Genomic DNA, 10,900 nt, shown 5'->3' with positions numbered 1-10,900 from the left:
GCCTCATTTATAAAGCTCGCTTATGCAAACTTTGGGATTTATAAAAGAAAACTTAGCAGTCAAATGTGCACAACTTTAAGTTGACTAAGGACCTGGCTTACGCACATTTTGGACATCGAGAGCACCTGCCGTGCTGCTGCTGAGAAGGATAACATTATTCCTGCAGCATTATCACTTGTACCCCTTGGTGCACACACAGGACATGTCTGGATAGTTTCTGATTTATGAAGCGGAGCTTGCGTGCAGCTGTGCGTTCTCCATGTTTGCTAGGTCACAAACCTACTAGGCATAAGTACATTTCTTTTGCTGAGCTTAAGTACGGTTTTAGTAAGGATTCTACACAATGTTTGATAAATGAGACCGCTGGACTTTGAAATAAAAGTAACTCAGAAATATTTACACAGATTTTAGACTCTAAAATTAATTGAATTGTGCTTTTAACAAGAAAACATCATTAAAGATGTGTGACACTGAAAAACCAAGTTTTAGTGATTATTTCTGGTTATAATCAGTCACTTTGAGTTTTTCATGCAGGCTGAACATGAAAATAGTCTCCTACACCTACCTCCTGCATCAGCTTCTGATAGAAAATAGACGGTGAAACTCTAGGATTAGACAATCCTGGCAGATCTATGTCACTGTGACTGAATTAAGAAAGTAGATAAAATGCTACCGTATGTTAGCTTTAGCCACATTTTCACATCATCCTCCACCTCTACCGCAGTAGGCAGAGGGACTGTTCTGTTGGAGCTGTGACAACTGGTGCTCCCTCATAACGTACGTCTCTAAAACGACCAGTAAAAGTGGATTAGTGCCAACAGATGGTGTCATCCATCGATGGTCACCATGTCGAACGCTGGAACGGAAGATAGGCGCTTTTTTCACGCAAAAGAACTTGGGAGGGCTAGGAATAAGGTAGATAAAGTGATGACGTGCTGCCTGGTACTCACTTTGGTACACTGTTACAGAGCTGTACTCGTTAGAGGTATGGTGTGGATTAGGTCGTAGATAAGGTCAGGGTCAGGCATAATTCAGTCACTAAAATGAATGGAAGTCAACGACAGTCCTCACAATGCATGCAAGACAAGAATGTGTGTGTGTGTGAGTGTGTGTGAGGTGAAATGACAGAAGTAACTCAGTGCTGTAGGACTGCTCAGTAGTTGTACACACGCTGCCTGGGCCGCTTTAGGCACCCATGGCGTTTGTTCCCGGGACAGAATCGGGTCTTAGCCAAGTTCTGCCTGAGGAGGGCGCTACGGCTCAGCTCCTTCCTCTCAGCCTCGCTCCTGGCCCTCTGCACACCCATCAGGTGCAGGCGATATGGCAGCGGGAGCCCCCAGGCAGCAAGATGCCAGGAAACGTGCCGTCTCACGGCCACCGGCCTGCAGACACATGCTCATCTTACTGGGAGTCAACGCTCAGCAGACAGTTTGGTCTGAATTTGGAATTCAAATCATTTTTGTTTAGACAGAAGTTCACCTGGATGTTTCTTCCTCCTCGTCATCAGAAAGCAGCTCCTCCTCCTCTGCCTCACCCATCCTACATTTCATTTGGTAGACAGACATGCTGGGGTGCTCGATAAGCAGGTTCTCCAGAGGGTCCACGTCAGGCGCCAACAGGGCCCCGTCCTCTGTTCCCAGTGCAAAAACACCAGTTTACATCCCGTTTTCCCTCAGAAAGATGGAAATAAAAGCTGCTGCTGTCTCACCTGGGAGGGAAACGATGACCCACCCCTCCTCCTCCAACTCCATCAGCTTACCATCGCCTGCTGCTTCTGGATCCTCTCCAGAACTCCCCAGCAGGTGAGAGAGAATCTTTCCAATCATCCTGTTTCTTTTTAGAATCTGCCATAAAAGAGAGAGAAGGGGAATGTTAGGATCCTTAGAGAGCATGCGGAGCCCTCCTCAGGCTGATCTAGAGAGCAGCTGCTCCTGTGACCCCCCTCCAGCAGCCTGAGCTGTTGCGTCGTCATGGTGACGTCAGTAACTGGGTCCTTAAACAGCTGAGGGAACAGTGAATCAGAGGATGGAATTACTCAGATTAAAAATAGTGCTGTGATAAAAATAATCTCCTGTAACGTGTGCGTCAGGGCAGAGCTAACGGTGGCCTGAGCGGCTCCTGGAGGGAAGCAAAAGCAAACACCATGCTTGTTTATTTAAAGAGCAAGTCACCCCCAAATAAACTTTTTTTTGCTGATAAAAAACTGCCTGAAACTGTCAGTGTTGTGCCGTTGTCAGGTAAAAACTCTGAACTGTATTTTAATTTAAATCTGCCACTGCTATTGGCTAAGAGGTATGCTATGATGTAAACTGGTACATTATGATGTCAGAGTGCTGTCGTGAGCCTGTGTGTGTGTGTATTTGTTAGCAGCTCCGCCCTCTCGGTCTGCCAGGCAACAGCATTTGTTGCATTTTTCAAACATGAAGTGGGAGTGGAGTTAGACTCTGGTAGGGGGTGACTTGCTCTTTAAGAACTAAGCCTAACTGTTGTATGGACCGAGGTCTGAACTCAGAACCATGACAGATTTGGGACCACTTTCTAATTCCGTGACCTGGTTTGGCCCAAGTGACCCAAACAATCAGCCTTCCACCACCGTGCTGACAGCTGTTTGGTTTTCTCCAAACATTTTGCTGTGCATTGTGGGTAAAGACGATCCTTCAATCCTCCCAAACCACGCAGTGCGAGGAGCTGCTCCACCTCCAGAACCTTGATCCAGATTGCTGCTGACACGCCCCATCCTGGAAGTAGACCTAGAGTGGTGTGCACCGTGTTTTTGTGTGTCTGTTAAACCCAGTTCTGTTTTTGTATAAAAGCAAACCGATTCGGTGCAGCTGTGAGGCTCGGGACTCATTAGAGCGGACCTCTGGTTGAATCAGTTCATGAAAGATGCGTTCTGGATGGGTTTCCTCTGCAGGACAGAGATCCAGAGAGCTGATGTGTCATAGATCTCCCTGCTGTCAGTAAAACAGATCGACCACAGGTGTCTGCTTCCTCTCCCGGTGTTCTGCCTAGTGTCGTAACAGGAACTAGTCAATAAACTGGTGTTATAATACATAAAACATGGAGGTGTACCCATGAACTCCTGCTGCTTGCCCAACACCAGGACTCAGAACAATTTGTACCCTGTAACACAATCTCACACCTGCGGTGCACCAGCTGGTCCTGGCACAGAGTACAAGATGTGACTGTACACACACACACACACACACACACACACACACACACACACACACACACACACACACACACACACACCTGACTGGTGTCACAAAAGGTTTGGATTTCTGAGCACCGAACCAACACCGGGCTGGACCAGGTTCGGGTGCAGCGGGTTTGTTTTGACGGGAGAACAAAGACAGGTGAGGCAGACACGCGCTCAGACACACAGACATGTCTCACCTGATACAGACGCGTACGTCTCCCACGCAGAAAGGCTCCTGCTATCTGGTTCTTCTTCTCAAGTTGTTGTGATCAAAAAGTTGTTTATCAGCGAGAAGAGGCTGTCCCTGACACCGAAACGTCACTGAACCACAACCAATCAGGGGCTGCGCCGGTGCTACGTCACATGTCAACAGGCGTTTGAATGCTTTCTTCTTTACTTGTAAGATGTGCTAACACCAGGTGAGAAGAGTAGAAAGGTAACGGCCAGCATCCAGAGGCACGGCACGAGCTGTCTGGAGTTCATCACGACCCGTGTAAACTAACCGTCTGTCACGAGCTGTTGAGTTCGTTGTTTGAGCGACCGCTGCACGCGCATGCGCATGTTAAAATATCCCGGGAAAAAACAACTAATTTGACACTTTTGTGGTTATTTGTTGATTTTAATAACTGTTCGTGTAACAATGATCATTTCTTTGCGTTTAAACACCTTTTTGGTGTTGATTTCTGCTCGGCCGTGACGTAGATCGCGTCGTAAAGCCGGAAGTGGCAGCTGTAGCAGGGTTCGGGTGGAGATCAGAGAGCAAAGGTCGGCGCTCGCGGGTCCGCACACACAGCTGAGCAGGAAAGCGTCACAGGTAGGTAAATAACGGGCTGTGCTCGGAGCTCTGGCAAGATCCAGACCTCCGTTACCGGTCTGAACCTTTTCTCTTTGCTGTTCAAAGGGTTATTTGAACTTATTTCACTAAGATCTAATGTGAAATGACGTGTGGGCTGACTGCTGCTGCTCTGAGGTTTAAACATAAGTGAAAGAGAAACCAGCTGAGGAGACAGTTCTGTTCGCGATGACCCTGGACGTGAACGTGGTGTGTACGAGGTCTGCTGCTTGTGCCCTTTTTTCTCTCTCAGCACTGGGATGGCGCCAAGGATGGATGATGTGGTCCGCCTGTGCTGTGAGATCTCCGCCCATGGTCAGATGAAGGTGGCTGTGAAGAACTCCACCAAAGGAGCGATGGTGGCTGGGGGCACCGCCTTCGTAGGCGGGCTGCTGGGTGGGCCTGCAGGCATTGCTGTTGGTAAGGACCCGGATCAAACCCGTCCTTGTGGAGTCTCAGTGTGGGCTTGTTTCACGTGGGCCAGATGTTCACCCTTGCTGAGTTTCTTAGTCCTAGGTATTTGGGTTCTTACTTGTGTTTCGGACCAATGTCCCCCTAGCATTTGTGTGGGGGGTGCAGAGGTTGTCTCTGTGCACCTAAATAAATACCTGCAGCCACTGTCCCAGCATCAAGTTAAGCTCATTCCCAGTGTGGGCTGGACTCCCCCAGGACCGGTCCTTGTCTCCAGTCCTGTCTGTGATGACAATGGACAGAATCTCACAGCATGAGGAGAGAACTATGTCTGGTTTGGGACCAGCGGGGTCATGTCTCGGCTTCCTGTAGACAATGTGGTTCTGTTGGAGTTCTCAAGCCTGAACTGGGGTGGTTCCGAGTTGGCTCGGGTGCACCTGTTTCAGGAACTAGAAGTGAGCCAGATCAGAGCTGAGCTTGACATGACAGAAGTCTTATTTCCTGATATTTGGACATCTCACCTCTAACTGGATAGGAGCAACACAACTCTGCTCTGCAACGTTGATGTTTTGTCTCCACAAATAACACAAGCCTGGAGGAGTTCTGCTGTGTGGTGGAGTAGCTAATGCTAACGGTTAGCAGAGACGTTACATGTTTCTTTGATGTTAAGCCAACCACAGCCTTCCCCGTCTCAAGTCCAGAAGGAGATAGGTGTAGGAGACTGTCTTTTTTATGTTTAGCCTGTATGAAAAACTCAGAGTGACCGATTGTAGTCAGAAATAATCATTTTAAAGACCAAAGGTCTGGACCTCTCTCCCCCTGAGCCTGAGATCAATGGACTCAGTGGTCTCCTTTATAAAGCAGCTGCAGACTCACCTGTTCAGCCTGCTGTGGTGCGACCTTCATCACCCTCTCCTTATTCTGCTCTTATTCCGCCTTTCCCGGGATCCACTGATTACCTCTTCACTATTCATTTTCTCTCCCCCTTTCCTTACGTTTGTTATCACAATTTTTTTTATTTGTTCTCATTTTAAACATCATTTTAATCATTTTAAAATCTTGTTTATATTTAAAACTTATTGGTTTTGTCAAGCGCCCCGTGATTTTTACATTGAGAGGCTCTATTTAAAAGATCGTTTTCTTTCTTTCCAAAAATGTTTTTTCAGTGAAGTTCACCTTTTCAGACTTTTGATTTTTTATGCTCGTGATCGCCCCCTCAGGCCAAAAGCGTAACGGCAGCTTCAATAGTAGGCTCGTGCACGAGGCGCGCATGCTGTACGTGCACACTCCTTAACGAAAATAACAGCTGAGACAGTCCTGTGTGTGTGTGTGTGTGTGTGTGGGGGGGGGGGCGGCGGAGGACAGGAGAACACGCAGCTAATTAATTAAATAATGTGGTTCTGTACCTTTCTCTTCAGCACAGCCGACAAAGGTTTATGATGGGTCAGTCCTCCTGCATGCTCAGATCATTCCCTTCCCTTGCTTGAAAAATTGTTCCAAAATGAAAGTTGAACCCACATCTTTTTTATCTGTGAATTCAATGCCGTTCGGCGAGTCTCAAATAAAAATTTGGGCATCTTACTGTAAAAAAATATACCATTAATGTAAAAAGAAACTCTAAATAAAATATGTTCACATCCAGAATCAAACCCAGGTCTTCTGGACGAGAGTCCAATGTCTTACTAGATGAGCTAAAGCGCCAGTGACATTCTTTTGTATCTGTAGTTTTTATATTCTTGATGACAGCGATCAAAGAACGGTTCGGAGTGAAAATGGCTGTTTTGTTGCTAATTAGCAGGAAATATCTAGAAGAAAGTTCTACAGAAAGTCGCTAAGGGTCCTCAGAAATGTAGCTAGCTTTGTCACTAGGCGTTAGGAACAGCGACAAAGTGGCACTGCCTCTCTCTCTGCTGCTAAAGCTACGGATAGCAAATGCTACGGGCGATGCCTGAGCGTGAACGCGCATGAAGCAGCCTGCTCGACCCGAGCATCTCTCTTTTTCTGTGATTTTACAGAAAAACAGGCAATCACAGTAAAAATGCCAGGGCTCATTCTACAGGACCAGGGCATTGCAGGAGAATGTATGAAGAAGACATTTATTATTTCTATACATGTTTTGGCTGTCAAACTTCCATAATGCCCCTTTAAAGGGAGCGTTCCTCTCCACTTTTGCTACATGCTTGTTTATTATGGGATTGCTGTACGATTCTGACCCAAGTTAGTGACTCAGTGTAATCTGCTGGGTTTCCTTCGATGGGAAACTTAACTCATTTGAATAATGAACTGAAGTAGGTTCAGTAGGAATGTTTACTTTGTAAAGTGCCTTGAGGCGACTCCTGTTGTGGTGCTAGATAAACTGAATTGTTACTTCCTCATGGAGCCACATCCATAAACCCTCCGAACCTCCTCGTCGGCTGTGATGAACACATCCTGATGCCTGGTGAAAGCTGGACATTTACGCGTGTTTATACACACCATAACAGAGCTTCTGTTCGTGTCTCGGTCAGGTGGAGCCGTGGGCGGCCTGCTGGGGGCCTGGATGACCAGCGGTCAGTTCAGGCCTTTGCCACAGATCCTGATGGAGTTGCCTGTTGACCAGAAACAGAAGCTCTATGATGACGTGGCTCGTGTGCTCGACAGCCTGGACTGGATGGATGCGGCCCAGCTCATAGCCCTGGTGATGGGCAACGCCACGCTGCAGCAGCAGGTCACCTGTGCCCTGCTTAATTACGTCACACAGGAACTCAGAGCTGAGGTGCGTTACCATGACTGAGTCATGGTTCTACATGGACTCGGCTGGGCCTTTAGACTCAACACAAGAAGTTGCATATTTATCTCAGCGCACATTTTCTACAGGAAAAATGTTTTTTTTTTTATGGGTAAATTCATCACAATGTGGACAAGATCATCCCTCAGGAATGCGTTATTCCTATAAGACTCCCCGTCTCCACAGCAGGATGTTTTATGGTAATTGGGGTGTCTTGACTGTTTATGCATTCTTAAATGTTATTTTAAAATAATGTTTACATGTATGATAAAAGTCCAGGACCCAGAGCGCTCCACCCACTAGAGGGCAGTAAAATCAACATTAGTTTTTAAAGAAACAGCTGCTCATTCTGCTTTTGTTTTCAGGCTTTTTTGTTTGTAAAACATATCACTGCATAATAAAACATTCGTAACTGAAGTTTTAAATGTGTCGACTCCCATTCCTACAGGACCGTTGGGTAAGCATTATGGGCTCGACACACGGGAGGCGACATCGCCTCTCCTCCATTCATTTTCAATGAGACATGCGCGACAAAGCGATAATCGCGGGTCTCTCTCCTACTAAGCGAAACGCGAAAAACGTGCGTGTGAAATTTTGCGCTCGTGCACGACACGTGCACGGACGACCCAGCGACGCGATCCCAGAAAGTTGAAACATTTTTAACTTTTCATCGCTGTCGCTCGGACGAGGACCAATCAACGGAGGTTTCATTCACTGACCAATGAGCGGACAGGATGCTCCGCACATCTCCGAGCAAACATGGAGAAGTTGATTATTATTATGTTTTATAGTAAAATCAGAAGTAAGATTTCACATAACTCTAGCAGCACCTTGTGAAACATATCTACCGCTTTATTAACTCTGAACCGCTTAAATAACCTTAATTCCCTCCAACCTGACACAGCCAATCAAAACAACGGAAGATTCGATTTCGCCATGGAACAGAACGCATAGACGGCTTCATGCAGTCAATACAATTATGTCATTTTCAAAAATTCATAAAAAATCATCCAGAGTAGTTGATGTCCAACTTTCAACAATTATTACTCTGGGACACCTACTGTACCTGTGTGCCACATTTCAGACAGATTTACTGTAGAAATCCTCAGAAATTAAAGCAAACTTGTATTCAGTGCAATACAGTCAATACAATTGGGTCATTTTCACAAATTCATTAAAATTCATCCTGAGGAGTTGATGGCCAATATCGCCACCTTTCTTTGCAAGGACACTCAAAAGCCTGCCATCCATGGATTCTGTCAGTGTTTTGATCTGTTCACCATCAACATCGCGTGCAGCAGCAACCACAGCCTCCCAGACACGGTTCAGAGAGGTGTACCGTTTTCCCTCCTTGTAAATCTCACACTTGATGATGGACTACAGGTTCTCCATGGGGTTCAGATCAGGTGAACAAGGAGGCCATGTCATTAGTTTTTCTTCTTTTATACCCTTTCTTGCCAGCCACGCTGTGGAGTACTTGGACGCGTGTGATGGAGCGTTGTCCTGCATGAACATCATGTTTTTCTTGAAGGATGCAGACTTCTTCCTGTACCACTGCTTGAAGAAGGTGTCTTCCAGAAACTGGCAGTAGGACTGGGAGTTGAGCTCGACTCCATCCTCAACCCGAAAAGGCCCCACAAGCTCATCTTTGATGATACCAGCCCAAACCAGTACTCCACCTCCACCTTGCTGGCGTCCGAGTCGGACTGGAGCTCTCTGCCCTTTACCAATCCAGCCACGGGCCCATCCATCTGGCCCATCAAGACTCACTCTCATTTCATCAGTCCATAAAACCTTAGAAACATCAGTCTTGAGATATTTCTTGGCCCAGTCTTGACGTTTCAGCTTGTGTGTCTTGTTCAGTGGTGGTCGTCTTTCAGCCTTTCTTACCTTGGCCATGTCTCTGAGTATTGCACACCTTGTGCTTTTGGGCACTCCAGTGATGCTGCAGCTCTGAAATACGGCCAAAACGGTGGCAAGTGGCATCTTGGCAGCTGCACGCTTGACTTTTCTCAGTTCATGGGCAGTTATTTTGCACCTTGGTTTGTCCACACGCTTCTTGCGACCCTGTTGACTATTTTGAATGAAACGCTTGATTGTTCGATGATCACGCTTCAGAAGCTTTGCAATTTTAAGACTGCTGCATCCCTCTGCAAGATATCTCACTATTTTTGACCTTTCTGAGCCTGTCAAGTCCTTCTTTTGACCCATTTTGCCAAAGGAAAGGAAGTTGCCTAATAATTATGCACACCTGATATAGGGTGTTGATGTCATTAGACCACACCCCTTCTCATTACAGAGATGCACATCACCTAATATGCTTGATTGGTAGAAGGCTTTCGAGCCTATACAGCTTGGAGTAAGACAACATGCATGAATCAATCAATCAATCAAAGCTTTATTTATAAAGCGTCTTCCGTAACCCTGTCAGGAAGCCCAAAGCGCTGAACATGGTACAGTTGTAAGTAATTATACTGAATAAATCAACAATAAAAGAAATTCAAATTACAAAATACAAATTACAAAATACAAAATGGAAATTACAAGATAAATGAAACATTCCGGTAAAATACAAATGTGTGAAACACAATTGGATTGAGTGGATGGATTGAGTGTACCAATGAAAACTGGAATGGATTCAACATAATAGAGGGCCATAATCAAACATGTTCTGGAAACGCCAAGCGGAGGAGGTGTGTTTTTAGGTGATTCTTAAAGACTGGCAGAGAAGGGGACAGCCTGACTGAGGGTGGCAACTGGTTCCAGAGTGACGGTGCTACGACTGAGAAAGCCCGGTCCCCACGGGTACGACACCTAGACCGAGGGACAGCGGGCAGGCCTTGGTCAGAGGAGCGCAGAGCACGTGATGGGGAGTGTCTTTTCAGGAGTGTGGCTAGATAGGGGGACCACCACCCTGGAAGAAATGATAAACAAAGACGAGGATTTTGAATTGTGAGCGATAGCAAATCGGAAGCCAGTGCAGGGAGGCCAGAACCGGACTGATGTGGTCCCGTTTCCTGGTCCCAGTCAGGAACCTGGCAGCGCTGTTCTGCACAACCTGTAGGCGATGCAGTGTTGACTGACACAACCCTGCATATAGAGAGTTGCAGTAATCAAGCCGAGAAATAACAAAGGCATGCAGTACCCGCTCCAGGTGGGCTCTCGACAGCATATGCTTGATTTTAGCAAGGCGTCTCAGGTGAAAGAAACTGGACCGGATCACAGAATTGATGTGAGCATCAAATTTAAGTCCTACATCAAGTTTCACCCCCAAACTGGTAACAACTGGTTTTGAGTATGGAGAAAGAGGGCCAAGATCAGCATAACGATCCACATTCCTGCTGTTGGGGTGAAAAACAATGAGCTCTGTCTTTCCCTCATTCAGATGTAGATAGTTGGACATTAGCCAAGACTTCACCTCATTAACACAGGAGACAAAGGACTGGATAGAGTGACCTTTCTCCTGACACAATGGAGAGTAAATCTGGCAATCGTCGGCATACAGATGGAATGATAGGCCATGTTTACGAAAGATTGACCCCAGAGGTAGCAGATAAATGGCAAACAAAAGTGGACCAAGGATCGACCCCTGCGGGACCCCCCACCGGAGCCCCTCCCAAGAAGAAAAAACATCACCCAGTTTAACACAGAATGTCCTGTTTTGGAGATACGATCTAAACCAGTCCAG

General features: G+C 46.5%; 2 protein-coding genes across 5 annotated transcripts; one reads left to right on the top strand and one right to left on the bottom strand.

Moving 5' to 3' along the window:
- Positions 1-988: 988 nt before the first annotated feature.
- On the bottom strand, positions 989-3,606 carry si:ch211-260e23.9 (tumor protein p53-inducible nuclear protein 2). The gene is made up of 4 exons (XM_015942460.3): positions 3,400-3,606; positions 1,709-1,844; positions 1,480-1,630; positions 989-1,382 (listed from the first exon to the last, which is right to left on the bottom strand). Exons 2-4 carry the CDS (start codon positions 1,824-1,826, stop codon positions 1,154-1,156), a joined length of 498 nt encoding a protein of 165 aa, XP_015797946.1. The 5' UTR covers positions 1,827-1,844; positions 3,400-3,606; the 3' UTR covers positions 989-1,153.
- On the top strand, positions 3,231-7,629 carry LOC107374312 (protein C19orf12 homolog). 4 transcript variants are annotated; one of them, XM_015942463.3, is made up of 3 exons: positions 3,231-3,359; positions 4,288-4,454; positions 6,953-7,629. In XM_015942463.3, the coding sequence occupies exons 2-3, from the start codon at positions 4,295-4,297 to the stop codon at positions 7,216-7,218; spliced, it is 426 nt and encodes a 141-aa protein (XP_015797949.1). In that variant the 5' UTR covers positions 3,231-3,359; positions 4,288-4,294; the 3' UTR covers positions 7,219-7,629. The 4 variants fall into 4 exon arrangements, with proteins under 4 accessions (XP_015797949.1, XP_015797947.1, XP_054588417.1 ...); XM_015942461.3 differs by lacking the exon at positions 3,231-3,359 and adding an exon at positions 3,789-4,016; XM_054732442.2 differs by lacking the exons at positions 3,231-3,359; positions 4,288-4,454 and adding an exon at positions 3,891-4,016.
- The last annotated feature ends 3,271 nt before the right edge of the window (positions 7,630-10,900 follow it).

The sequence above is a fragment of the Nothobranchius furzeri genome, chromosome 9, assembly GCF_043380555.1.
Source record: "Nothobranchius furzeri strain GRZ-AD chromosome 9, NfurGRZ-RIMD1, whole genome shotgun sequence".
In the NCBI taxonomy this organism is placed as follows: domain Eukaryota; kingdom Metazoa; phylum Chordata; class Actinopteri; order Cyprinodontiformes; family Nothobranchiidae; genus Nothobranchius; species Nothobranchius furzeri.
The sequence above is the reverse complement of the archived record's forward strand: the minus strand, read 5'-3'. Positions and strand labels throughout refer to the sequence as shown.

Coding starts and splice junctions, on each gene's coding strand:
- si:ch211-260e23.9 (XM_015942460.3), bottom strand. CDS start 1,826: ATGATTGGAAAGATTCTCTCTCACCTGCTGGGGAGTTCTGGAGAGGAT. Junction 1,631..1,708: donor GGTCATCGTTTCCCTCCCAG/GTGAGACAGCAG, acceptor CACTGGGAACAG/AGGACGGGGCCCTGTTGGCG. Junction 1,383..1,479: donor GAGGAGGAAGAAACATCCAG/GTGAACTTCTGT, acceptor ATGTGTCTGCAG/GCCGGTGGCCGTGAGACGGC.
- LOC107374312 (XM_015942463.3), top strand. CDS start 4,295: ATGGCGCCAAGGATGGATGATGTGGTCCGCCTGTGCTGTGAGATCTCC. Junction 4,455..6,952: donor GCCTGCAGGCATTGCTGTTG/GTAAGGACCCGG, acceptor TGTCTCGGTCAG/GTGGAGCCGTGGGCGGCCTG.